General features: G+C 42.9%; 1 protein-coding gene across 25 annotated transcripts in view; it reads left to right on the plus strand.

The window, feature by feature from the left end:
- CHL1 (cell adhesion molecule L1 like) overlaps window positions 1-27,826 on the plus strand; it is a 108,915-nt gene that overhangs the window by 39,798 nt on the left and 41,291 nt on the right. For 9 of the 25 annotated variants that reach the window (XM_040646310.2, XM_046900029.1, XM_040646318.2 and 6 more), the window contains exons 3-5: window positions 20,065-20,253; window positions 21,899-22,004; window positions 22,682-22,872. In XM_040646310.2, the coding sequence (XP_040502244.1) occupies window positions 20,163-20,253; window positions 21,899-22,004; window positions 22,682-22,872 (388 nt within the window). In that variant the 5' untranslated portion in view covers window positions 20,065-20,162. Of the gene's footprint in view, window positions 1-371; window positions 517-17,867; window positions 17,975-19,158; window positions 19,293-20,064; window positions 20,254-21,898; window positions 22,005-22,681; window positions 22,873-27,826 lie in introns of those variants that run through there. The other 16 variants (XM_046900026.1, XM_040646320.2, XM_040646311.2 and 13 more) reach the window with 9 other exon arrangements.

Raw genomic sequence — 27,826 nt, forward strand, 5'->3', positions numbered from 1 at the left:
ATATTTCTTCAAGTTCAATTGACTTCTAGGAGCTCACTGAATAAGCAGGCAGGGGCCAAACTCAAATATCCTGAAGATTAGGTTTTGCCAGTACCATATACAAGGAAATGTAGTGCTGAATACTTTCCCATGACAAATGTGGCTCTGCTGCCACATGATCTATATTCTCCCAACTTCTGGATGCATCGCCCTGAAAATTGCAAAACTAAGTATTAAGAAACACGCCTTTAAAATATGCCAGCCAAGTTCCTTAAAAGGATCTGAGGAAGGATGAGTCACTGCTCAAATGGCCATTCATTGCATCTGTGGAGCACTTCGGGTTAAATTCTCTGAAATAGCAATGATTTCTTGTAGAGGCTCCTGTGTTGCAAAGCCAGTGCTGCAGCAACAACTCAGGGCAAAGCAGGAGGGAGGCAGCAGTCATCAGCCTTGTGGGGCCGTCCTGAGCAGGAGGAGGAACGTGGGCACTCATCACTAGAAGGTTTGAGATTTGAGTTCTCAAGTTCTGATACTCAGGTCAGTATTCTCAAATGTTTAGCCCAGATTTTTTTATTTCTCAATAAATCTGCTTTTCAGTCTCTCCCTGCTGTACCTCCCCCAGTGGGGGACTCCCAGTGTACCCCTGTGCATGGTGTCCTTCATATCTCACAGCACCAACAGGGCAGAGTGCAAGCGGCAGAAGTTCAGCCAATGCATAGCTGGTAGACCTGTGTTTGTTCTCCAATAACTGGAGCTTTTTGGTTGCTTGGTCTGAGATGCAGGCAAAAAACCACCCCAGCATACTCTTTGGGTTGCAGTAATAGTAGGTACTGGGAAATGAATGTGTGTGTCAGTAAATACTGCATTTTGCTGTGTTTGTTGGTACTATTTTTCACATAGGGTCATAGTATGTACAAGTTAGCTTGATTTCTGCTATGAGGTGTGCTTGGATTTTAAAAAAATGCTCTGGCACTTTACAATTTTTATAATGTCCTGAGATCGGGGAAAAATAAAGGGGAACACTTACAGCAACAGGATCAATGCTATCCACAGGCATTGATTCCTTTGCTTTCTGGCAAGGTGACTTGCATTCTCATCTGTCTCCCACCCTGAAATCCAGATCTTTAAGTCAGGTATGTCTGTGTGTTCCACAGGTGTGTGTTTTGCAGTGGTAAACCAATATTTTCTTTTACAAAATACAAGAAGAGTAATTCTGCCTCGGGTAAATTCTGTCCCTTGGAAATTGAGGAGTGCTTCAGGGCTTGTATCTCAAGATGAAACAGAAATCTATCTTGGTAAGATGTGAGCAAATTTTCATGTCTACAACAGCTGAAGGAAAATTAGCAGGAAAAAATTGTACAAGAGGAAAAAAAAAATAACCAAGCATGGTAAAACTCAGTAAAACCCATATGTTTGGTTTGTAGGAACTGGAGCTGTGTGCAGCTGGCACTCGTGGCACTGTTGGGCAGAGCCTGTGACCAACATGTTATTAGTGCGCACTTCTTTCCAAATCCTCTTCTAGGTGGGGGAATTGCATAACTTCATTAATGTGAATAATACTAATTATTTAGGATCTGTCATTGCTCGAGTGACGATGAATAATGCAGATACTGCTGTGGTGCTAAATGTGGCTGCTGAGGCTTTTTTTACTTTTTCCCCTCATCATCCATCTCAAAGTATTGTGACATTGGGTGACACGGATAAACCTGAATTCTGTAATTAAGTCTTGTTTTAATGATCCTGGAAAATATTCCATTTTGCATGTTCTCGTACTATAAGCGTGGCTTAATGAGTCTTTCAGCTTTCCTATCAGCTTAATACGCTGCTGACATTTCTCCATTTGGATAACAAGATGCAGTAGGATAAAATTATCTTTTAAATACCCCATGCTGGCATATGTAGGTTTCCATATTAGCAGAGCTATTTCTGTGCCATTAGATCAGGGGCTTCTCTCCATTTATCTGCCGAAGACCAGGTCAGGTCTATTGGAAGCAAGCATCCCCAAAAGACAAGGCAGGAATTCAGTGACTACAAGTTTGATTTCTTTTTCTAAGAGGATTCACCTTATTTTCCATGAGCATTGGTCTGTTTAGGATTTTTTGCACTGCTGCTTACAGAAAGCAAGTTTTTAAGCCTCCTTGATAGAATGACTGGCTTCGGCATTTGTAAAAAATAAACAATAATAAAAACCATATTTGATGGAAACAGTGACTGAATCCATGGGTTTCAGCCCACCTCTCCATGAACTGTGCACAGAGTCAATTAAATGTGTGCTTACAGAAGGAAATCTGGGATTGTCTTATTCTTTATCTAGGATGCAAGCACAGTGGCTGCTGTGTGAAGCAAAAGGCAATTCCTTGTTGTTGGGTGAGGGCAGAAAGAGCTTGTGTGCATTCAAGCCCCCACAATTGTGGTGTGGGAAGCTTAGCTTCATTTGTACAGTCCCTTCCTGTGAAAGAGCTTTTCCCAAAGCGAAGGGTTTGAAGGATGCTTCTGGACTCCAGAAAGGTGATCTTATTTCATCTTTAATTCAGAAGTAAGATCTGAATACGTTTATTTTATCCAGCTCTATCCGAGTCCTCAGAAGCATGTGGAAGACTTGTTTCTCTTAAGGGTGATCTCTGTTGCAGTACGAACCAAGATGGCATTTCCAGAAAAGGAGTGAATGCAAGGCTTATTTCTTCTGCTTGCATTCAAAGGCTTTCTAACTAGAAAGGAAGTACCCTTCAATTTTCCCAGTAGGGACTGTTAGAAAGGGGAAAAAATGGTTTGACAGAATTGACTTTAATTTCTAACCAAAGGCCAAATAAACTGATCACGTATAAAAGTATCAGGTGTGTTCTGTGTATAGAAGAGTAGAAAAATCAGTTCTGAAGCATAAGTTAACACTATCATATTATGATTTTTAGCTATATAATTACAATCGTGCTGCATTTAGTAAGTGTGAATACTTACATTTTGGTGATTTGTTATCAGATTGGGCATAGAGCTTAATTTTGATTAAGCACAGAAACTTTGTGTTTGAGAATTGCTCTGTATTTTGTGCCTCAAAGGCATAAGGTGGAAATGAAAAAAGCATGAAGATAAAGAAGAAACAAACGCCCCATTTGTAGAGAAAATGTCTTTATTTTTCTTCCCCAGTTTACCATAAAGGTATATATATGGTAATAGAAACAAATCCAGTGCAAACCAGGGGTACACTGCACATACCGGGGTCCCATGGAAACACTTTTTGGAACTGATTATTGTAAGACTGAGCTCAAATAACAAGCATGATGTGATAATTAGGCTGCTGATATAATGCAAACTATTTCTAAGCAAAAAAAAAAAAAAAAAAAAAAAAAACCCAAGATGTTTTTAGCAACCGGAGATGAAATTGATCCTGATTTAGAAGAAAAGCTTCAGCAAGTTCTACACATCTGGCTATAGCAAATATTGAGTCAGAAGTATGTTATTGCAAATAATTTAATTTATTAGGGATTAGTCACTGATGTAGGTGTTAGAAAGTCCAATGTAGAAAGCTTTAACTCTTCCACTGTCCCTCCCTGACTTCTTTATCTTTGGTCCCAGCAGCAGTTGTGTCTCTCTCCTGCACCAAGGCAGTTGTGTTCTCCAGGGACATCTTTGGCCAGTTTAGTCCATAATCCTCCATAATGTGCTCTCCAGAGGGCTTTGGTACTAAATGCTCTTGGTGAGTATATGCAAAGTAGATCAGCACACATGTCCTGCTGTGTAATAAATGATTGAAGCATGGCAGGGAATTGCTCTGCAGGAGAGCTATCGGCTGAACCCAACTTACTGAAATTCTCATTATCAGAAACTTGGATTTCAGGCTTCCCTATGCACGTGGCCCTGGACTGTTGTCTTTGTGGTGTGAACTCAGTGCAGACCTTCAGCAGGGCAAGGCAGGGGTGAGGAGTCGCATCTTCCAGGTTCTCCAAGTGGTATTTTACTTGGGGCTGAGGAGAAACAACCTGAGCTGGTCACTGAGAAATACCAGCACTACAAATGTGATTTTTGCCTACTAGAAAGACCTTGTGGGGAAGCAGGAGAAAAGAGTTGCTGTAAGACTTGTTTTTTTCACTGTTGCCACTGAAAGAATGAATAGAGAAGATGGTCACAACGTTTTAGTAGGCTCTTAAAGTCCCATGAGAAGTCTGTCAAAGTTGGGGACTGAATTCCCTCTGGTCCATCTCCTTAATTAAAAGCAGCAGGAAAGCAAAGGACTGCATTGACAAGGACATACTTGAGACTTGTCACCCACACCATGATTTTCTGAGGTCATACTCCACATTTGTAAGCATTTCTTTGAGTGCAGGAGGAGTATTGGTTCATGTGTGCATCTGGTCCAGCATTACGCCCAGTAATCTTGCTTGTGTACCACATATATCTTTAGGAATCACTACCCTACTTTCTCGTTTCATTAGGGATGACAAAATAAAACATTAAGTTTTTTTAATATGAGCTAAATTTAAATATTCATTATTTCTATGAATTGCATGTCAGCAAGCTTTTAATATGCTGTAAGTAAAACAATAATAATCTCCTCATTGCTCATCACTCTCCTCATGTCCCACTTCAGTTTATGAGCACAAAGGTCATCCCAGTGTTGTTTCTGGTCCATTTCATTCCCTCGTGGTTTCTGGTTGTGCAATGTGTCACTGTGTGTCTGGATGAATCTCTCAGTCCTTCATCCTTGAAAGCCAATTTTCATGCAACTTTCCATCCTAAATTCACTCATTCAGAATTGATTAATAACGTGGTTTTTTTTAATTATTTGCTGTATGAGAATGCTATATGCATATTTGCAGCATGTTTCCTTGCTGCCCTCCCACTACTGCCCTTAATGCCATGGGAGTCATTGCCCTCCTTAGTCCATCTCTTGTGCACTGCAATGATCAGAAGGCAAGTTTCATTTTAATAACCTTAATGCAGTTGGTTTCCCTGAAGCTATGATAAGCACACTACAATCTTATGGTTTTATGCTATATTGCATCCGGGTATATTCGTGTATGAAGTTTCTCATATCCAGGTTAAAGAGAATTCTGTATTGATCTCCCTTGGAAAAAACTGCACATTTTGCTTTCTGTACATCTGAATATTTCATTGCCAAGAGGAGCAAACGTAAGCTTGTACTGTGAGCTCAACACAGCAGATGTTGGCCTTTAAAAGATGATTGCTTTTCTCTGCTGGCCTGAAGTTTGTCTGTATGCAGTGCTACACTGAAGGCACAGAGTATGAAAATTAAGCTGTCACTACTGACAATACCCTTAGAGTGAAAGGTATTTTCTTTTCATACAGATGGACTTCCTCACAAGTCCAGTTTCTGACACAGATGCAATACAAATGCTAATTGCTCACTGCTTGGTGAGTTTTGCTGCCCTGAGTAGGGCTATGGTGATTTCAGGGTGGTGAAAAACCCGGAGCAGAAGTAGTTCTAGAGAGAAACTCCAGCACTTGATGAAAAAATAATACAATCAATTAATAGATAATCAAGTATTAATAATTCAAGTGAGCTGGAGGATGAATGTTGTTAATAATTAAACATTATTCTGATGGATTGAAATTAATCACAGTATCACCTCTCTATCTGGAGGCACACTAGTGATAACTCTGAGCCCACCTTCTGATGTAATGGATTTCTTTAACCCGCTCCAACACTGGCTTGTGTTTTGTGACTCAAAAGATGTGGAAAGTATTCCCTGTGTGTTACCTGCATTTTTACAACCATTCAGGAAGAAATCTTTTCTATCTGCAATTAAATGAATTCCTTTGGGATGCATTTATTTTTGGGCAGTTCATATTTGGAGTGGCTTAATTCCTGTGCTTTGGGAGCTGCTCTGTGCAACAGAGCAAGGAGCCCCACATCCAGGGGGGTTGTGAAATGCAGTGAGATGTCCCAGTCACCTGAGCATTGCAGGTCAGAATGGTTATTGACAAAGAGAGAGAAGCCATGCAGATACAGGAAAGAGCTGGAAGACTTTGGCTGAACTAACCTCAGTGTTCTGAAGTGATCTGAGCAGAAAATGGCGTGTTGGGTTGGCTGAATGCAGTAATGCTTGAACCACTTTGGAATTATCATTGGTACATGGTCACTGAAGGATGCAGGCGTGACATTACTCAAAGTAACTGTGGAATAATGGATAAATGAGAAGGAAGCATCCTATTTAATAGTCTAACATCTTACACATGCATTAATTTTTCAGGTAGCTGTAACCTCCAAGATTCAGGCAGTGAAAATACTTCTGTCTTGAAAACAGGATGAGACTCATAAGAGGATCCAGAGACTTCCAGGCTATTGCTTGCATTCAAATTCTTTTTCTTGGCACTTGTTTGATACTGTCTGAGTTTTTCTGTGACTAGTGCATTATTTGCTAAAACTCACGTTACAAATGTGTGCTGTTCGCAAAAGCCACAATGGTGCTCTGTAAATGCTCTGACCTGCAGAGCTCCAGCATCTGGAGTTGGGACTGTCTCTGTGCAAGGTGTGACTCAGTGCCAGCCAGGCACCGGGGCTGAAAGGGAGCCCAGGAGGGGAGCAGTGAGCTGGCATTGCAGCGGATTGCTCCTGGTGCAGTGAGGTCAGTGGCTGCTCTTTGAGCTGGTTTGTTCTAAAATTACAGGCAGGCACACATGTGAACACCAGAGAGAGTTCCTAGAAAACCTTCCTAGTTTTTTGTATCCTGAGTTTTGTAATGGATTTACATGGTAAAAATGTTAATTGAGTAGTGTGGAATAAAAAAAAAATCAAGATTTGGATCAATAATATGAAGAATTAGATTTAAATGATAAGTTGATTAATAGAATCTCTTAATTACTTGCATCATTTACTTAATCTTCTATGTTAGATTTGGAAGCATCTATAGCCCTGGAAGCAAGTCCTCCTAGAAGGTCTTGTTAAAAGAGGTGGCAGACTTATCACAGTCAGTGTGACAGAAGGGAGAGGAACAGGCAGTTGAAAAGCTCTGTGCCTGTGTTGCAGAAGGCTCTGCTAATCATAGGGAGGTCTGGGAGAGATGAGAAGGCTGAAACTCAACAGCCCTCTCCTGTATATTGATTTTTCTAGGAAGGTTTCCTTTGGAGGGGATGCTGAAGGAAATAGCGTGATTTCAGTAAGAGCTGTGCTCCCATCTCAGCATGCCATGACCTGTGTGTCAGGAGAGGTGTTTGTGAGAGCTCTTCTGACTCAACCACCCCAGCTGTCCTTGTGTTGAGTGGTGTCACCTGGCCTCAGAAATACAGCTGATTGCAGGGGGGTGGAGATGAGCAGAGGTGCACTGGGATGCTCGTGCCTCCCTGCTTTTGAAATCAAATCTTTCTGATGATGACAATTGAGCTGAAGGGGTTCACTGCTGTAACCTCGTCCTCTTTTTCATGTTTGTGCATGTGTTGCTTCCTATACCCACACATCTACCTACATACATGTGCCTGAGTTGATGGAGAGCTCTAGGAGCTTGCACATGCACAGAATGGCTTCAGACAGTCCACCTATCTGAAATCTTTGTGCCATTTTTGATCATAAAAAATATCTCCCCTGTGCCTCAGCACCTACGCAATGGGGAAGAGCCCTGCTTGCTCCCTTAGGATTGGTTTGAAGGCAATTACATGAAGAGGTCACCAACAGTTTGGAAATGAGTGATGTGACCAGTGAGGGAAGGGATAGGAATCTCTGGAAAAATGAATGTTTATCAAATATCTTACAGTTTTAGATTGTTGTTCTTAACTTTCTGTCCTGAGTGGTTATTAATTTTGTTCTTGGGGGGCAGTGTGGGAGTTGCAGTGAGTGTTTCATAGAGGATGTGCCATGTAATGGTGCTGATTAACATTCACACGAGGTAGCTCAGAGGTGGGGGGAGAGGGAGAGTGAGAAGACAGCTTGGCAAGTTTAATAAATGCTTTAATAAGTGGATCTGCTTCCTCACTGCGTGGGGAGAGTACACAAACCAAGAAGATAAAACCAAAAACCCACTCTGGGATTTTCAAATTACTGCTAGAGATTGTGCACTGAGATTGGGTATGATATTAATGTGAATAGAGCATCCGAATCCCTTGAAATCCTGATCTCGATCTCATCCAACACCTGCAGGGCTTCCTCCCCTGGAGAGAGCTGTTTCTGGATGGGATTGGGACCTCTGCTCTTGCACTGGGCTTCAGGGGCTCTGAGGGTTTGGGCTCTCAAGTTGTGCGGTTATAAATAAGCTGAGCTGAGTACAGGGCTTAAAACTGTGAGTGAAACAGGAATTGGAGGCTGTTCCCTGCCTTCTGCAGAAGGCAAAGCTGTGCTGGTGGGTTGGAGCTGATGTCTGATTTCCCAGGATCAGCTCTGAGATGGACCCAGAAGTCACCTCCAGTCTGTGTGTTCTGCAGTGCATCCCCTGTTGTGGCTGTCTGTCTGCTGGGCATGGATTTGTGCTGTCTGCCGTGCTAGCATTATGGCCGATAGAACATGGAGCAGTGGGGAAGCAGGTGCATGCTATTGCTCACTTTTTTTGTGTGTGTGAAAATCCATTTTATTTTAATTTTACTTTTTTTTTTCAGAGCAGGGTGCTTATTTCCTTTCTTTGTATCTTTTTCTTGTTACTGTAATGAGTTTTCTTGGCTCCCCATCCATCAGAAGTCTCGACTTGATGATGTTGCTGGGAAACAGTTAAAGGTTTAAATTATAAACTCACTTTGAGGAAATCAGTGATGCATGATTAGTTGAAAGTTTTAAATATAATAGTCGTATTTTTTGTTCATGTCCTGTAATGCCTTCTGTCAGCTGCAATGTGACTTTTAATACATATTAATAGACTCTGTTACAATATGGATTGTTTTTACATCTTTTGCCAGACAGTTGTGGCATTAAGGTCTGCATGGTATAAATTAGGCATTTGCTGAAAGAAACCAATACACAAATGATAAGGTCAGGTCTGTGCAGGGATGCAGTTCCAGTACATTGCCCACACACCCAACAGGCTTAGAGTCAGCTTCAGATTTGTCAGCAGAATGAAATAAAGAAAAGGAGCTGGGTGCTGCTCCAGGCTGCCCACCTCTGTATGCTTCTTATGTTTCTCAGTGCCAGACCAACAAGGCAGATTTTGCAGGAAATCCCTTTAGCAAACAGGGAAGGGCGCTCACCTCTGAGCTGAAGGCAGCAGCTGCTTGGGCAGTTCATTGCAGAGCTCAAATACCCCTTTGTATGGATTGCTTATAATCGCTTTGGTAACCCTTGATGTCACTGAGTAGCCTAGAAAGTAATATTTAAAAATAGTAATGATTAAAAAAAACCCTGTATTTTTCCTCAAAATCTTTTGAGCTTTTCTCAATCATTAAGTTTCCATAGCAGAGGTGGTAGCTCTTGGATTGTGCTTAATCACAATAATTATCAGCATGCATAATGAGCTCTGCAGAGCCATGGCTTCGGTAACACATCTGCAGCTGGAGCAGCACTGCTCACCTTCAGCCTCACCTGTGCCAGGACACCCATTCTGAGTTAAGGCTCCATCACCTTTGCATGGAGCTGGTCTTTTGGAACAGTTGCTCTGTAGTGAAAGAAAAGTGGCAGTGATTTCAAGTGCCAGTCACAAGAGGTGGGAAAACTGCTTCTTGTTACCCACTGGGATTGTGTTTCTGTTAAGCAGAACCTTGTTTTCCCCATCCAGAGGCTCTGCAAACTGCCTTCTTGAAGAGAAAGTGGAAGCAAATTGCAATTGAACTCTTCAGAAAGAAATGTTTTGACATAAGGTGGGAGCTTGTATTGGTGTGTGATAACTGCCCCGCTGTGCTGTGTCATTGTCATTGCAGGTGGAGTGGGGTTCCTCACTGGAGATGGAGCCATTGGAGTTGGAGTGATATATCATTAACTGACAGCTTGTTAATTCTGTGATGTTATGAAATCTCCTGGGCATGTAATTGCTACAAGTGTTTGCTTGACTTTACCGCAGAGCTTGACTTTATACTGCAGAAGTCTGTATAGAAACAGAAGTTCTCATGAAGTTCCGTCCTAGCTATAAAATGCAACTATTAGGCAGCAAAATACTAGTTCAAGAAGTACAGCTGAGACTAAAAGCATTAAAAAAAAGTGCTTTCTATGCTTTAGAATTACAAGCATCCATCCCATGTCCCACTGATGACATGCACTGTGGTAGCTGTTGGTTCCCTAGCTGGGGGGTAATTTCCCTGAGCTCACTGCTGTGTTGTGGTGCTCCCAGCATGGCTATGGGGAGAACAGCAGGGAGGGAGCAGATACTTTAAGCCTTTATGTGGTTTGGGAGTAGTGTACACAGGGAGGATGGGAGGGCCCTGGGTACTGCAGGGAGCTCCATCACTGGTCAAAGACTGCAAGGGCTTCAGGATGGCATCAGGGTCATGGGCTGGGAGTCAGCCCTGGGTTCTGCAAAGCCTTGGAGCAAAGGTGGTGTGCTGTCCTGGTGATGAAATGCAAAGATACACTCCTGGCTATTCATTGTGAAAGAGCTGCTGAGAGCAGCAAACTGCAGTGGTGAGCTCTGGAGTGAGGGTGAAACCACTGTGCAGGCACTGGAGCCAAGTGCTTCACACGTGTGCTTCACCTGCAGCTTTTCTGGAATGCCGAGCTGGCACATCAAGGGCTTGGGTTAAACCCAGCCTGCTTTCAGCTCTAGAAACACGGGAGCCAGGCTCTGGTGCCAATCTGTGTGTTTTCTGTTGCCCTGAGAAGCAGAGCTGGAGATAACAGGCAGCGTCTGGGTGGGTCCTCCTGGCTGCAGCCCCAGAGCTGATGGAGCAGCCAGGGAGAGCCGCTCCCAAGCACCTGCAGTGCCCAAACTCGTCCCGGATTATACAAGCTTCCACTATTTAGGGAAAACACTGATTCTTTCAGTGTGAAAGCAGCAGTCCTTGGGCCCCACAGGACTGCTTTAAATGTAATTTAAGGTTAGCAACTGCAGAAGGCGTTAGCTCTGAAATTCATTTGTTCTTACTGTGAGGCTTCCAGCCCAACAGTTGGAGTTAGGAGTCTGTCCCTTAGAATGAATCCTTTTGTTTGTTTGCATTTACTTGCCTGCTGCCAGTGGACTGTGTTTTACTGGAGAATGAATTAGGGGGGGAAGAGAGGGCTTTCAGGCATTGCCTTTTTCTGTTTTTCCTCAGGAAGCACTGAATTGCAGATATTTGGAAACATTTTTAAACACACACACACACACACACACATATATATATCATTATAATACCACACCTCACCCCATCAAGGTTTTCTTGTCTGGTTCTAACTCCAGCCCTGTTTTGCTTTACCGATCTGTTCCACTAACTGGGAAGGCTGGGAAAGAGATTTGGTGCATGCAAGCAGAATTCAGTATGGTTTCCTGTAGAGACAGAAGGTCAGGTTTGTTTGTTTGTTTCTGCCTGTGGAGGTGATGTCAGCCAGGAGCATCTCTCCTGACCTTAGAGCTCTGGTGCAGATCAGAGTCCTCCTGTGCACATGCACTGATGCAAATGAGCCACTTGCACCATGTTGTCTTTTGCAATGATTCTCATTTTATATGTGTGTGAGTGTATTTTATACGTATAAATACATATGAAGTTTGCTTGCTGCTATTAGTATTTCTGCAATAATTTTGCTCTGTGTAGAGACGCTGGGAGAGATCAAGCAGTCTGTATCCCCCCCATGGGCACTGTGCTTTCCATGCTTTTCTCCCATCACTGCAGCTGCTGTCACCAGCACAGCATCTCCCATTGCCCACACGGTGCTCCAGGACCCAGTGCTGCTTTCATTCCCTCCCCAGTGCATTCGACTCCATCAGTGTGAGTCCTCCCTGCCCTGTCTGTCTCTGCTCGGCATCAACCTGAGCTCATCTGCATCCCCGCTGCTCTGACAGCATCAGTGTTCTCCCAGGAGCTGTTCCCTCTCTCATCTACATCTGACAGCATCTGCTTCGTTGCCCCACATGGCTGTACCATGCTTGTTGGTGTCTGCTCCAATTTCCTCATGTACACTTCTTGCTGTTTCCTGCTTCCCCAAATCTCTCTCTCTCCATCTCCTTTTCATTATCCAAGTCTTGTGTTGATCTGTACAGTTCTGCAGCACTGCACCCCTTCAGCTCCAACCTGCTCTCATGTCTGTATTCAGGAGGGCTGCGAGTAGCCATGCTCAACAAGCATTTAATTATTATTCCTTTTCCTGTTCTATTTCAGATGTCAGATAGGGTCAGATGCATGAATAGGGGGTTCACACTAAGTTGACTCCACTGTTTCAAGTCTGAGTCATGCGTGGACCACGCAGGGATGAGTCAGGACAGCTCTGCTCTGTGACCCCCTGCCACCAGCTGCCTTCCCCCCAGGCACATTCAGCCCTGGTGGTGTGTGTTCATCCCTGTGCACTGTTCTCGAGATGCTCTGCTGGGAGTGCAGGCAGAAGGGGAAATCCATCATGCTCTGCTCCTGGCTGAGGGCACACAGCATCCCGTGGTGCTGCTGCAGCTGACTGTGCCCAGGATCCTGCTCTGCTGGCTAAGGAGAAATTCCAAATGTCTGAGAAAGCTGCTTGAAATTCAGATTTCTCAAGAATTCTTTTATTCATGTTGTGATACCCATCTCCTTTCCCATCCTGTATGCAGAGCTTGGTAGCTGTTGTGGTCTGGCATCGCTTACCTGGTCAACTTAATATTTGCAGTTATAGATGAGAGAGCGAATAGAAGAAAAAAAATATCATTTTATCACTTTGTGAAGCACTCTGCCAATTTTCCGTGTCATAGAAGAGAGATGCCATAGTCTGTAGTTATTACTGAAGTCTAATTATGCAAATGACATAATTTAATAATGATTATTAAATCCAAGCAAGTTTTATTTCTTTTCCTTATTATTGATGGCTCTCTTTGATAGCAAATGACAAGGTGCTTATCATAATATTAATTTTCACGGAGGCGTTGCATCATTTGGGACGCTTCAGGCGTGGGACTGAGGGTGCTCAGCCGACCCGTTATCTCTGCAGGAGCAAACGTTGTCCAGGAGGACAGCAGGAAGGGGAGAGAAAACTTGCACAGCGGCAAATATTTAATTAGAAGAGCTGCTTGGGCTGCCTGGTTGTGGCAGCTGCTTAAACAGAAATCGGGGCTTTAAATAACTGCAGCTAAATAAAAGGAGAAGGAAGGGAGAGGAGGGAAAAGCTCAAAGGGCATGGGCTGTAATTGCAAAAGCAGTTTTCAGTTTGCCATTGCAGTGCCTTTACCAGCCATTAGTGCCTGTTTGCAATTTGGGGTATCCATGGGCTATGGGAGTATTACTGCAGCAGTGCGTCACCTGCAGCTCCTGCTGGATCTAATGAGGAAGGCTCCCACTGACTGTTCTGCTGAGTGGAATAAAGCAGAATGTGGTAGCTGGAAGATTTGTTCTTTTGCAGCATTTGCTGACCAAATAAGAGCAGCAGCTCAGCTCTGGGGTTTCCTGTGCTCCAGGGATGTGTATAGGCTCAGAGAGAGCTGTGAGGGAGCACGAAAGAGGCAGGAGGCAGGTCAGAGGCACTGGAGAGTGAAGTGCATGAAAGGCCTTGTGTAGTGCTTGGCTTTTTAATAGGTGACTCTTTGCAGCTTTCTGAGCTGTTTTCTGATCAGCATTTCTATGGCGCATAACGGGATGTGAGTTATGGGCGAGGACGGCAGAGTAATGAGGTGGATCTGTCCATGCGTGCCATACAAATGAGATGAAAAACAACGTGACCAACAGAATTTGTGATTTCTTCATTTTTCTACAGAAAAAGGGCAGCATGTGGTGCTATAGAGGCTCCGTGCAAAGTGTATGGCGCAGTTTTCATGTGCACAATGTGGAAAGTGCTTTTTCCCAATGCGCATGTAATTGATTAGTACACGACGTCTGCAGACAGGCTGGTGAGCAGAAGTCACACTTGTTTCAAAGAATATCGTGCTATGGGTAGAATGGGTAATGAAGGCCACAGTTTTGCGAGGCTGATGTTGAACATTAAGATTCTCTTTCCAATTTTATGCAACTTAACAGCATTCAAGCAGAATTTTCCCTTTCAAATGGATGCTTAGTGATGTTGTACTTTAACTTCTAGTAAGGTGGAGGAGGATACAGGAATACAGGATGTGAAAAGAGACTTGTTTCAGCTTCCACTTAGTTTGCCTTTAGGAGCAATAGCCGTTTACTGCTGTTTGTAGAGGTAGCTTGCTTGCAGTTATACCCTTTTTCCTGTTCGTGTTGTCACCATGCTTTGAGCACAGAGAACTCTTAAGCAAACCTAGCCCTGTGCTGTGAAAGCCTGCTGAGCTGTGGCCAGCACTGGTGGGAGCTGGGCATCAAGGTGAGGCTCCTCCAGGAGGTATTGCTTCACTGTAAGTTGAATTGTGAGAAAGCTCATGATTTTCCTATTGTTTTCTGCTTTGAAACAGCAAGAATGAGCATACAAAAGGAGAAAGTGCCTTTGCTGTGCAAGTTCCTTTTGCAGTCAGGAGGATTTGCATCATCTCCAGTTGAGGAGGCTGTCACTAGCAGTCTCATCTGAAAACAAACTGCAGTCTGCTTTCCTTCCCTTGGTGCACAGTTGACACGCAGCCCTTTCCAGTCATTCAGCTCTGCCACTGCCGTACTTTGTTTTGTGCTTCTTGCTTGGCTTATGAGCTGAAATGCTAACTGCTGATGAAAATTTCAATTAATATAAAGCTGGTTTCAGCCAGAAATATGGGCAACTCATCTAGGAGGTGCAGTGTGTCAAGTGGAAAGAAAAAAAATGGCAAAAGGCTCTGAGAGTAGTTGAATTTTTAGCTGGCTGTTGCGCTTGTCTCTCCTGTACTGCATCCCCTGCTGGGGCTGGGATAGTCTCTCTGATTCCAGTGGTTAATGAGAACTGAATGAATGTGTGGCCTTGCTGTTAAGAAAAGGTGATGCAGCATGTGCAGGGGGTTGGATTGTGGTTACATCTGTCAACCTGTGCATGTATAAAGCCAAGCACCTTATTTTATGGTGTTTGATACATGCATCGTGTAAATTATGCTGTACAGCACAATGGAGAAATATAATGTGAAATTGCAGTAGGGTATTTTTAATTCTACTTTAACTTTAGATAACATAAAACCTTGTTAATTAAATCATCGTGGATCTCTCAGAAGTTTGCAAAGCGCTTAGAGCGATTTATGTGGCAGGATGGGGTTTGTACAGCTCAAGCATACCTTCATACATCCAGATCTTTCCCTGGGGGGAGAAAAAAAGGGTTGTTGCTACAGTAGAATGAGGAGCAGGCTGGAAGAAATGGAGTGTAAAGGTTTGGACTGATTCCCACTCAAAGAAGGACCAAGTCTGTGCTGGGAGCTGCCCTGATGTCCCCGCAAACTGAGTTTGTGGCCCTTCAGGTCCCTGTCCAGCTCTGCCCCTCTGGGTCCCCCAGCTCATAACTGTTAATTTTCTGTATTTTCTTGGTTCTAAGTGCCTAAAATAACGAGGGCCATTCTGCAGCCCACAGGAGCAATGTTTTTATGGCAGTCCATAAAAGTCTGTGTCGCATGTCCTGCTTGCTGATGTTAGAGGGTAGGAAGACGTGAGCACAAGGCAGTGATTTTGGCAGACAGCCCCAGTGGCAGCTAGAGCTCACATTCTCAGATGGCTCTAAGAAGGAGGGCTTCATGCTGGCAAGCAGCTACCCATGAGCAGATCGTGTGTACTGATTAGAAGCCGTGTTTCTGTAGTTTCCAGGCACTCTGTGTGTGTAATGTGTGCAAGGCCTTAAGAAAGATGGTGCTGGTACCCCGTGACACAGTAGTATGGTGCTCCAGCAGTGAGATCCGCAGAACAAACTAAATCAGACCTGCCAGGTGAGTCCTTACACAGGGAGAGCGATGGCCAAGAGACAACATTAACTGCTCCCAGAGCTTGTAAATGGCTTGAGAACACCATGGGGTGTGATGTACTGAGATCTCAGGATTGCATTTTAGGATTTAGCTGGGAGCAGATAGGGAACGTGTGCAGAACTGGATTGCTGGTGCTGCAGTGTTTCCCCACGGGCAGACAGCAGGACAGGAGATGCACGTGTTGCCCTTCCTAACCCGTGGAGCTTGCAAATAGAAATGGCATAAATTGAGTTTCCACATAATCAGCCCAAGGATGAAGTGTGGGTGACAGCTGGGGGCAGCAGGCGTTGCCTTGGGGACAGGCAGCAGCCACACCGGTGTCTGCCTGCCTGGTGGTGACATCGCGTCTGCTGGCCTTCTCCTCCTGCAAACCAAAGGCAAGGTTTGGGCTCCCTGAACCCTTATTTGTTTCTTAAAGCCTCATCCCAGGGAAATTAGTTATGCTACTTACACTGGTTATTGGATCAGTGGTATTACTGCTGCTTGCACTGCAGGAGTACGTTTCACAGCCTTGCACGCGTATTTCTTTATCCTTTATATGCAATCTATCATATCTCCAGTGGTAGTTTTGTGTTTTGTGAGATTGAAAGGCCTAAAAACGGATAGATCACAAAGCTGTCAGGGCACAATTGTTAAAATCAGGTCCGAGACACAAATTTGCTGAAATAATTCTGAAAGCTTGCCTGACTATACAGGAAACTTTCCCCAGTGCAGTCCAAAAACGTGGACAGAATCCTTGGCAAGGTGCATGGTGTAAAGGCTCACCCCACTAAGCCTCCTGGGAGCGAGGCTGCATCGTGTCTGTGTGCTGCAGCCTCATACCCACTTGGGAAATGTTTCCCTGCAGAAGGAAGGGCGCCTTTCTGATTTGGATGATTACTTTAATCATCTCCAGCATTTGCATACGGACGGCTTTCCGGAGAAAGCAGCAAGTTCCAAAAATAGGCGGTTGGGATGGAGTCAAGTGAAGGTTATCTTCTCACTGCTGTGTATGCTGAGATGTCAAAAAGCTTTTGAGGGGAAAAGCTATGCACGACGTCAGCACTCGGAGTAAAATGACGTGAATGTTCCTTCTCATCTTTTCCAAACATAAATGACCACAGGTGGTGGTTCTTTGCCATTATTTTTGGTGCTGTTTCATCTTCTTTTCAGGGGGGGGGAAACGGACAACAGCTGTTTAAATACTGCAGCTGTAGCATTACATTTAAGGCCTCACTGGCATAAATATCAACCTTTCCTAGCTAATTAGTGAAGCAGTGAGGTGTTCCTGCCCAGGGCGTGAAAAATGCAGAGTTTTTCTCTTCCAGCCGCTGGGATTTAAGTGGTGCTGTGGGTGATGGAAGGTGGCATTTCCAAACTGGTGGGAGGTCATAAAGGAAATCAGGAGGTAGAGGAGGTGCTGGCACTGAGCTGTGCTTTAACAGCTCCGGAGCAGCAGCGCTGAGGAAGCTGAACATGGAGCAGGAGCAGAGTGCTGCCCTGCCTTTGTGCAGGGCTGGGATTCTTCTTCTTCTGCGATTGGATCCAGAAGTCAGACTGCTTAATTAAACTTCTGTGCTGTACAGTCACTTACCTTGCAACATACGATCTAATTAAATAAGCAAATTTTCATTTCTCATACCAGGAAAGATTTTTATTTTATTTTCCAGAGTTTTGTTTTGCTGTTGTGTCATTGGGGCCACCCTGAGGGCTGCGACTTCTAATTACTGACAGCTTTTATTTAACAGTCTTGAAATACATGTGTCACTGAGAAATTAAATCTGATTCTAGCTAATGAAAAGGTCAGTAGTATTAAGCTGGGGGAATTTAGTACTTTCATTAATATTTGTGCCATACAGAATTCATACAGGAGCCAAATCTTGCGTAGTTTGAGAGAACCACATAGCTGAGATTGATTCCATATTTAATAGTACAATGTAATTTCTCTTGGAAGCAGTAGGTCTCTAATCTGGGATTTTTGGCTGTCATTCTACTCCTGTTGATGAGCAATTTTAATGCAGTAATTACACATAAGGAAAACTGTTTGCAGGGTTTATGAGAAAAAATGACAGTTTAATTTTTTTCCCTGTTTAGCCGTCCAATGTTTGCATAGCATGTTTTGGAAGTGGTGGTGTACAAAGAAATAATCTGGAACTGCATCTCTCCTTGGAAATGCTGATATTTTGAAAGATTTGCTCACTGTAAGTAATAGGCAGCTCATTAAACAAACAAATGGTCTGTCCTTAGAGCAATCAGTATTTACTATTAACCAAACAGCACAGTAAATAATGAGTTGCAGGTAGGGAGCTGCAGATAAGTATTTGTGGTGAATTCAAATTAGTCGGCTTAAGCCTGAGGCTGAAAGAAGAGAGGAACGGGGGTGGAGGGGGAAAAGGAAAAAGGAGGTGAAGGGATCCTAAGCGTACCATTCATTGTGGCATTGCTGGTCACTGTGCCAAGGAGAGGTTTTCTGCTGTTGACTTGGCCACCCGGGTGCAAGGGATGCTTTGGATGAGTCCTAAGGAGAAGAGAGAAGAATTTGGGATTCCTGGGGGAAAAAAAACAGGTATCCAAAGCAAGCTGTGGGGCTTCTTCAGCTCCCTGCTGAGCTGTTGTTTTTACCAGGGTCAAGATTCTGCAGGTTTTTATCTGGCACGCACTGGGCCCCCAGGAGATTGCTGTGCTTTGGCACTGCTGAGACCGAAACCTGCCTTTTGCTGCCAAGTTCTTGTGCAGCCACCTCAATTATTGCTCCAAATTACTTCAGCAGCTAAATTGTTCATTTGCTGGGATCTGGCATGAGATGAGAAATTTTGGTTTGGAGTTGAATGGTTGTAGAAGTGAAGCATTGCACTGCCTCACGTTTGGGTACACGGCAGCGCTGGAGGCTGGGATGGACGGGAGAGCTTGAGGGATGTTTGAACCTGGAGTGCAGCTGTGTGGCTGGGGAGCGTGCTGCCAGAGCATCTGTGTGGCTGTGGATCCATGGGTAGGTGTGGGCAGAGGCTGTGCAGCCACCATGTATTGGCACTTGGGACATGGAATAAGGATTTTAGTAGCCTGAGCTGTGGAAAGGCCTGTTGCTTGCAGCTTGGGGCCAGAAGGAATCCAGCTGAGCTGATTATCTCCTGCCTCAAACCAGTGTGCTGCTGCTGGTTGCTGATCTGCAGTCAGAGTGTCCCCATCCCCATGTCCCTTTGTGCTGTCCCTCTCTGCTGAGCGTGGCACTGAACAGGTCAGCCAGCGTCTTCTACCAGGGAGAGTTCAGTGCCTAAGATATCTGTATAACATCTGGTTTTTAGCCTCATTTCTACACAAATGAGGCTTATGGGATTATCGTGTCTGTCTCTCGTCTCCTCACTGGCCAATTTCAATCTTAAATCAGGGATTTTGGTCTCGAGGACGTTGATTTCCAGGAAGGTTTCATGAGTTGAGTGAGTAAAGGCTCCTGGTAGCGGACGCTGCTCCTGCAAAACAATCCTGACAGCTGAAGTCTAAATTTCTCGAGGTGGATGTGCTGTAAGTGCTGTGTTAGCAGAAAAGCAGTACGAAACATACCTTACACTTTGTTAATGTTTCGCTGGTATTTGCAAGTGGTGCCAATGACTGAAATCCTTCATCCACCCACACTTGTAGAGTCCTCTCCTTTACTCCCCTGTGAGTGGCACTTAAGCTCTCATTAGCACAGATTTTTCCTCCTTTTGGCTGGTGCCTGACGTTTTTACCTTGTAATGCAGAGCTGAGGATGTGTAATGGAATGTGTAAAACCTACGTGCAGCAGTTCTGGGATAATGGAGTAAAAGGCAATGTTTCGTGCTCTGCTCCTTATTAATGAACTAAATTGGGCTAAATGTCCTTTTTATGTTTTTTTAAGACATAAATAAAAGATAAAAAGATGTATGAGATTTTTGAGTAAGGTCATTAATGTACTAAATTACTAAATTTCTCTCATTAGCTCTGTTACATTACTTTCCAACTTACACAGTTCTCATTAGAAAAACTTATGAACTGGAATAATTACAAAAATACCATATTTTAAGCTATTTCTGCTTTAATTGCAAAGCAAAAAATAATTATGCTTTTGTGCTGTAATTGATTTTTACTTTTTGCATATATTTTTCTTTAGAGGTTTAACATAGGACCTTCCTCAAGCCAGGAGATGGAGAGAGGAGAGGAAACAGTACCTTTGTGCAATTTAGCTGCAAATCCTGAAGCACTGCTTTAATTTAGTAACCTCATTAGAGCCAAGTTAATACTACACGCTAATATGGCTGTTTCTTCTCCTTGCTAGACTCCCACTTTGCCATCTTACATCTGATTTGAATTGATGGTGAGAGGAAGCATAAGCTATATCTCATTCTGTTTGGACTCCTTGTTTACAGAAGAGTGATGGCGATGCTATTAAGCACAAAGAGGATCACCATATGCCTGTTTTTCTTTGTACGGAGTTTGGCAGCAGCTATTGAAATACCGTTATCAGGTGAGTTGTAGCTATTTACTGAACACTTTGCTGTTTTGTTTTGGCATGCTTGCTTTTATTTTTTCTTCCCTTTTTACCTTTCCCTGAAGAAAAAAAGTATTAAATCCTACTTTCAGTTGTTCCATTTTGAATTTAATCCTGCCAGAACATGGCCTTTGGGAGATTTAGAAGTGATAAAAACACGAGGCACTTTGTTTAGACTTGTTTGGATGCAGCAGTAAACTTGTCTAATAACATCTACCTGATGTTCAAGATCCAAAACACTGCTTAGCTCTGAGGGGTCAGATCTGTCCTTCATATAAATCCCTTATTTTGGCTCTGAGTCTCCCTGAAGCTTCTTTGGTGTACGTGAAACTATATTTACTTGTCTCCAACCTGCTGTGTCTCGCCTGGAGAAGGAGCAGGTGTATGTCTCGGGATGCACATTAATAGTCAGAGAAGAATTTCCTATGTCTTGCACCCCACCCTAGGGAGCACAAGCTCTGGCTGGCTGGCTGGGATATTCAGATTGCCTGTTCTACATGGTTGGTGTGCATTTAATATGTGTGAAATATGAGATGTGGCCCAGGTGGGACAACCCAGTGGTGGCCAGTGAACTCCACTGCCTGGGTGGCCAGGAGGATTACACGCTACAGTTTGCTTTCTGGGGATGAAACAAAACAAAATTCAACCATATTGGGTTTTGGATGAATTATACACCGATGGAAAAAAGAACTGTAGGGTCTCAGCAGGCTTTTGAGTGCAGCAGTTTCAGAGCAGGACATTGGTATTGCGGGTACCTGCTGTGAACAGCCCTGATTGTAGAGGAGAAGGCGATTAAGCAGGGTTATAGCATGTTGAGCTACAGCTACCTGAACTTGTTTATCAGTGAAGGAGATGGAAGTGACTCCCTGTGCTTAAGTAAAGCAGAAGCGGAGTGGGGACTGCGAAGTGCAGGCCAAACTGCCTGGGCAACCACTGGCTTTAAGTACCTACACAGGGGAGTCATCCAACCCTTAATGTGCTTTAATGAAGGTCTTTATGTTTTAATAAAAGAGAATTATGTCTGATCAGTGAAGCTGGTGGGCCTGGAATTGCTCAGCTTTGAGACCGTATGGTATGGTATCATACCACGGTTTGCTTCAGCTTTGAGCTTCCTGGACTTGGAAGAGAAACCAAAGAAGATGTTAATTTTCTTTCAGGCTGTCTATAAGGATGTGATGATCCCATTGAACCCAGCTACACGGCAGGGCACATCTTTCCTATTGAGGCTTTGTTACACTGATATTTGCAACGCTTCTAATTCCCTTAGGAAAGAAAAGTAGTGAAAAAATGCTGTGTAACTGTGTGACTGCTCACGGCATTTCTGTCCTGGAGGGTGCATTTTCATCTTTGCAGTCAATGGTTTTCCTCGTAATTTTATCCAGAATGAAGACAAAAGTTTGTGACTTTGTGTATATCTCTGTCTGTGAGTCTACAGACGCATATTTGGGGAGCAAAGTGTTGTCGATGTCAGGAGAGTGGTGATAATCATCCCTTATTTAAGGCAAGCCTCACAGTTTGCAGCAGTGAGGTAATTCTGACATTGTCTTGTTGAAAGAAGGGCCCTGAGCTGAGCACAGCTATGCTTGAAAGAGGATTTAATCTGCTGTCTCTTTGTGTTCAGTTGCACAGCTTCCAACAATCACGGAGCAATCTGAAACCCAGGTTGCCTACCCTTTTGACGAGAACTTTACAATTAAATGTGAAGCCAGTGGAAACCCGCAGCCCACGTAAGTACTGCTTTCACCTGGAGAAGCAAGCAGAAATTGAGTTTGCTTTTAGCCTTTGCTAAACATTATTCCTTTTTTGAGGAGGAAAGGAATAGCTGGAGTCTGGGAACCTGCTCAGAATCGCGAGGCGAGGTTACGCTTTGTGTTTCCATTTAAACCATTCAGCTTCTGCTGTTTGAAATCCTTCACCCTCTCTGTGAATAGATAGCAACGTGCCTTTTTCTCAGTGGGAGAGGTTTCTTTTCTTAGTAGAGTCTGCTTGTATTCTTCTGGGTTCTGTGATGGCACCTCTTGTAGAGCTCATACAGATCCCTGCCAAAAGTCCCAGCTGTCCTGCAAACACAGCTTTTTTTTTTTTTTTTGGAGACCTGTAATTCCTTCCAGTGTGTGGCTCTTGCTTTCACAGGTGGCATCACTCATTTATTGCCCTTTTGTTAAGCTCTCTGCTCTTATTCCATGTCACAGTCAGTTGTCCAAAAGTGAATTGTGCAATAGCACACACACCCAATAGCTAGCACAAATTATAGCAGCACAGTGTTCATTTTACCATCCACCTCCTTTTATATCATTTTGTTTTTCTTCTGTTTTGATACTGCAGTGTTGGAACCATAATTTCCACCATCTTTCTACTCTCTATACTGTGGCCATTCCTTTGTAACTGTTGTTTTATTTTTCAGTTTCAACTGGACAAAGGATGGAAAACCATTTGATCTGTTATCTGATCCCAGGATAATCACACGTAATAACTCTGGGACATTTGTGATTCAGAACCATGGAATCATCACCAATTTCCAAGGGAAATATCGTTGCTATGCATCCAATGTGCTGGGAACTGCCATGTCAAAAGAAATTGAACTCATTGTTCCAAGTAAGGGCTTCTGCTTCACTTTCATTATACTTCATGTAAAAAAAAAAAACCTTTGGAAATAGGGAGGGGCTGGTTAGAAATATCGTCTGTTGTGGACGGTGTGTTGTTTGTAAATCAGCGGATACCTGAAGGAAAACTTTGTGCCCTCTGAACTGATTTTATTTCATTCCAATTTTTGAGACCAGAAATCTGAACAAAAATCTGAATGTGGGGATTCAGGCCACACCATTCATCTTACGTGCTTCCAAGTGATGCTTCTCACTGTCTTTACTTAATACAAAAACAGTGGGGTAAATTGCACATCTGTTTTTCCAGATAAAGTAGTTTGGAAAATGTTTATTGTTTACTTCTGCTTTCTGAGCTACGGTTTGCCTCAAGAGGTTGGGTTAGTGGATAAATTAATATAAACTTTCTAATAACCATCCCAGGAGAACTGAATGTTCAGTGACAGAAAACGATTATTTGTTTCGACTTTGACTATTTAAATGCCTTTATATTGCACTTTATTTGCCTGTTTCATAAAACCCATCAGGGTTCTTTTCTGATTTGTATTTGATTAAAGCCTCTGCTTTCTCTTGTGATGCTTCCACTTCTAATACTTTGCTCTTTCTGTGAAGAAGAAAGCAGAGGTATTGATGATAATTGCCGCATGATAAAATTTTCTGCCTAATCTGGTCAGAAATAATTGGTTTGAGAGAGGATACCAGCAAATCATTAACATATTGAAGTGTTTGGAGAGGGAAAACAAATGGCAGAAATGAGAAGAAAAAGAAAATAGTTGATATAAGTAGTAGTGCAAGAAATATTTGAAAAAATAAAAATGTAGTGGGCAATGACTAGAAAGGCATTGTCAGTGAAAACAAAGCTGGTTTGAATCTAATCAGGCTGGGAAAATGTTTTAAAAAAACAAAGGGGGGAACTTTTGAATTAAAATGTTATTTCTAATACAAGAGAAATGTATATGATAAAGAATTAAGAATCATCACTTTCCAAATATTTATTGGAAGGTAAACGCTGCTTAGAGTCATCAGCCTATAATATGCCAGCCCGGTTACCATGGGACTGAGTGCCCAGAAATTGGGAAGACAGTGTGGTCTCCATCTCAGAGCATGGAATGTGAAGTCGGGGAGGATGGGAGAAATAGCAGCTTATTGTTGTGAAACAGCAAGCAATGCAAGGGTTTGAAACTCAAGGGGGGGGGAGTGGTGATCCAATCAACCATAAGTTTATTAGTCTGGTGTCGGTAGCATTCAGGATTTGGTATAAATACTTAAGGGAAGAATTTTAAAGTTCTGGAGTTGAATGGAAAATGAGCTCAAAACTGTAGTTATGAAAATTACTGACCATAGAAATGAGTACTTTCATCATGAGTACAGCAATGAGTACAGCACAGAGAAAGGCAGAGGGAAAATTAGGTGGCTTTCAGGACTGGGGTTGTGGAGATGGATGAAATTTACTGGTAAAAGCTGGAGATCATCTAGCTGGGCATTGGCCAGGGCAGTGTTCCTACGATGGCTTCATATCAAGCAATTTGGGAACTTGTTGTTTGAGAGTAACTGAGGAAGAGAAAGGCAATATTGGTCGTAAATTCTGTATAGGAAAACATGAAATTAGGAGAGGAAAATTTGAGAACCCTCTAAATGAGAGTAGGGCATTTACTTTAATTCATACACTTCTGCCTCTGTTTCTTTAGTTTAACTGTATAACGTAGATGCTGCACATTAAATCAGGATTCAGGGAGCACAGAAGACACCTTTCATTTTCTGAAGCGCTGGATAGTCTTCAGCTCTGCTCAAATGAAAGAGATCTGCTGGTGCACAGAACTGCTGTAAATTAGGCAATCAGACACAGAAGAGTTTGGGATAAATTACCTCTATTCACCCACAAGTTTTGAAGCGGTGACTGGTACATATGAGATCACTACACGTATTCATGGTAATGATGCAGAGGTGGCAGTGCTTTGCCAGCTGTATTCAAGCAAGATGTAAGCTGCTTGGCAAGTTGCTGTGCCAATGAAGTAAAGAAGAAAACAGCAAGACAGACTAGGGTAGGTTTTTTTCATAAATTAAATTTCCATTGTACAGAAGTATAATGCCAGGTTTGTAAGGAAAGTGAGGTTGCTGTTGAAAAGGAGAACAAAAGAGTGTTTACTCAGAGTAGTCATTCCAGGAAAGCATTAGCAACGTCAGGAGGAATGATCGTTAAATGTCACCTACATAATGAAGATGCCCCACCTCCTCTATATATGATGACATTAAGGAGAGAGAGGAAGAATTGGCTCTCAGAATAATCTGCATTTTTGTATCATTTGCAATGTCCAGATTGTTACAACATACATGCAAAATGAAGATGGATGTAGTGGTGAGAACACAGACCTCGGTTCCTTTCCCCCTGTATTCAGGGAATCTATTGCTCGAAATACTGAGTAGGCCCAATGCCAGAAGAAGGAGAAGAAGTAGGATTTAAACTTCTTTAATTAACTGTAGTGTAAAAGACGCTTCATGGCAAACAGTTAAAATTTATGTTCAGTATTTCTAAAGCCTTTGCTCTAAAAAGACCAAAGATCTGAGGATGGAAACACAGCCTAGACATAAAATTGTCTCCTTGAGAGACAATTGTTTCTTTGAGAGTGAGGGGCCTGACATCCCTGGACTTCCTGACAGTCAGGCTTCCCAACTTTTTCAATGTAATTAAAAAAATCCATTACAAAAGCAGATAACATCTCGTAAACAGTTCAAAGGTTGCAATGGAAATTACAGATTTAACTACTGCATTTACAGCATGGACCAGAATAGCAGTTGATGCACCGAGCTGAGTACAGGAGGCTGCTCTAGCTGTACTCATGTGGTTGGTGATTTTAAGTTATGTTTAAGACCCTTGCTGTGTTGTGCCATACACGTGTATAACAAATTGTTTAGTTGCTAATCAAAGCAATTTCCAGGGTATAGAATTTGATTGATTGTTTCTGTTTTTCATTATCCTTACATCTTTAGGGATTTTGTTGTATCCATGATACAACTGTACATCCAGGTGACATCTCCAACAGTGACTACAGAGAAAGTTACAGAAGCAGACCTAGTGCATAGAGATGTTCTCCTACAGTAGTTTCTCAAAATATATATTAATTGCTGGCTTAAAATGATGAATCAGCTCCCATTTTAAACCAGTTACTGATAGGAACCAGGCACAGTGGTACCAAGGACTTCTGCAGCTCTTACAGAAACCTTTTGACTTCAGTTTGACTTCAGTGCTTTTCCCAGGAACATGTAAAACACCAGGCTAAATGCACTCCGTTCTCTATCTGGTATAAATTCACATCCTCAGTACAGTTCTAATTGTACAAAGTCATTTTACAGCCGTAAAGTTAGCAGTAGGACAGAAACTAAGCCATAGGACAAAGCGTGCTAATAGATGCCCGAGTAAACCTGCAGCAGTCCTGCTTGCATCAGAGTGCTGAGAGTCAGGTTGCTAAACTTCTGTCTACAGCTTAACTCAAATTCAGATTTTATATTTGCTTTTCATGTCTCTACTGCATTTCCTGAACAGATAAGTAGGAGGGACTGACCCAGTCTCTTCTGAAATTTCTCTCAGCCAGCCTAATTTGTCACTGGTATTTCAGCCTAATCTCAAGTACAGTTAGGTCATTAAACTTTGAGTCACCCCAGGGATTAAAGAGAGGCTGGTTCCTTATACAGATGACTCTGGAAACTGATAATCTTTCGTTTCCATGGTTTACACACTGCCACAGCACTGTGATTGTGGTTTTTGCGTGCTGTACATCATTCAAAATACAGCCTTGGCAGGAAATAATACTTCAGCAATGAAGTCTTTCCCAGTACTGTTTTGAGAGCTTTATATATCAGTGTGGGCTTTTAAAAGATGTTTCCATAAGTGAAGTCGGGTTTAGTAGTTTGTCATCTTCCCTGTGGCTATTTCACACCTTGATTGCCTGTGCTGTGAGCGTCCGCCCGTTGGTACTTCAGCAAGCCTTTCTCACAGCCATTAAATAACATTCTCCCCTGTGTTTATGGATATGTGAGATGTAGCACCCGGAGCTATGCTGGATTCTTTGGCCTCTCTCATTATGTCTGCGTGTGGGGAATTGCATGTAGGGCTGACACGACAGTTTTAGTGGTATCGCTGCAAGGAGATCAATTGGTTGTGAATTTTACAGTGTCCATGTGCTGCATTGATAACTCCATCCTGTGTCACTTTTGCAACACAATTAATCTTCTGTGGCACTTTCAAGCTTAATTTGGTTGTGATAGTTTCTGAGATCAGCCACAAATCAGTTGTGATTGATTCTGGAATATTCAATAATTAAAACAGAGCAGCACCGCAGAAACAAAACCCAGGCATTTCCTCCATGTATGTACTGAAATCTTGTGTGCAAGAGCCAAAGCCTAACATGATATTAGCTTCTGAGCCTTAATAAATCTCTTTTCAGAAGCAATCATTTTTATAGCCTTTGAGAATGATGGGGCACCAGCAAGTAAATATATTTGTCAGGAGATTTGACTCAGGAATTTGTTATGAAAATTGAATTTTCCTCTCTTGCAAAACTTGAAGGGTTCAAAGCACTCCCAGTTATGCATTGAGGGGACATCAAAGTTTTGAATGAAGTGAAATGGAACAGTGTAGAAAACCCCAGGGGCCTCAAACGCCTCATTGTTCAAATACGTTTTAAAGTTATACAAGACATTGAGGTTCACAGTGCTGCTTCCCCCAGTAGGGACCAAAGTGGGCATCTGGGCCTGTGCTGAAAGGAATGCCTGCACTGCCAGCTATTGACTCCAAGATGGTGATTTTTCACCGTCTCATGGTGGGAATTGATATCCTTTTGTATAATTAGGTAATTATTGGCTACAGAAGCTGACTGAAAAGGCCAGTGATTATGGCACCCAACTGGGGTATTGGAGACCCAGATTTTAGTGCTGTGCCAAATGAGGCAGAA

Source organism: Gallus gallus, chromosome 12 (assembly GCF_016699485.2).
Source record: "Gallus gallus isolate bGalGal1 chromosome 12, bGalGal1.mat.broiler.GRCg7b, whole genome shotgun sequence".
Taxonomy (NCBI): domain Eukaryota; kingdom Metazoa; phylum Chordata; class Aves; order Galliformes; family Phasianidae; genus Gallus; species Gallus gallus.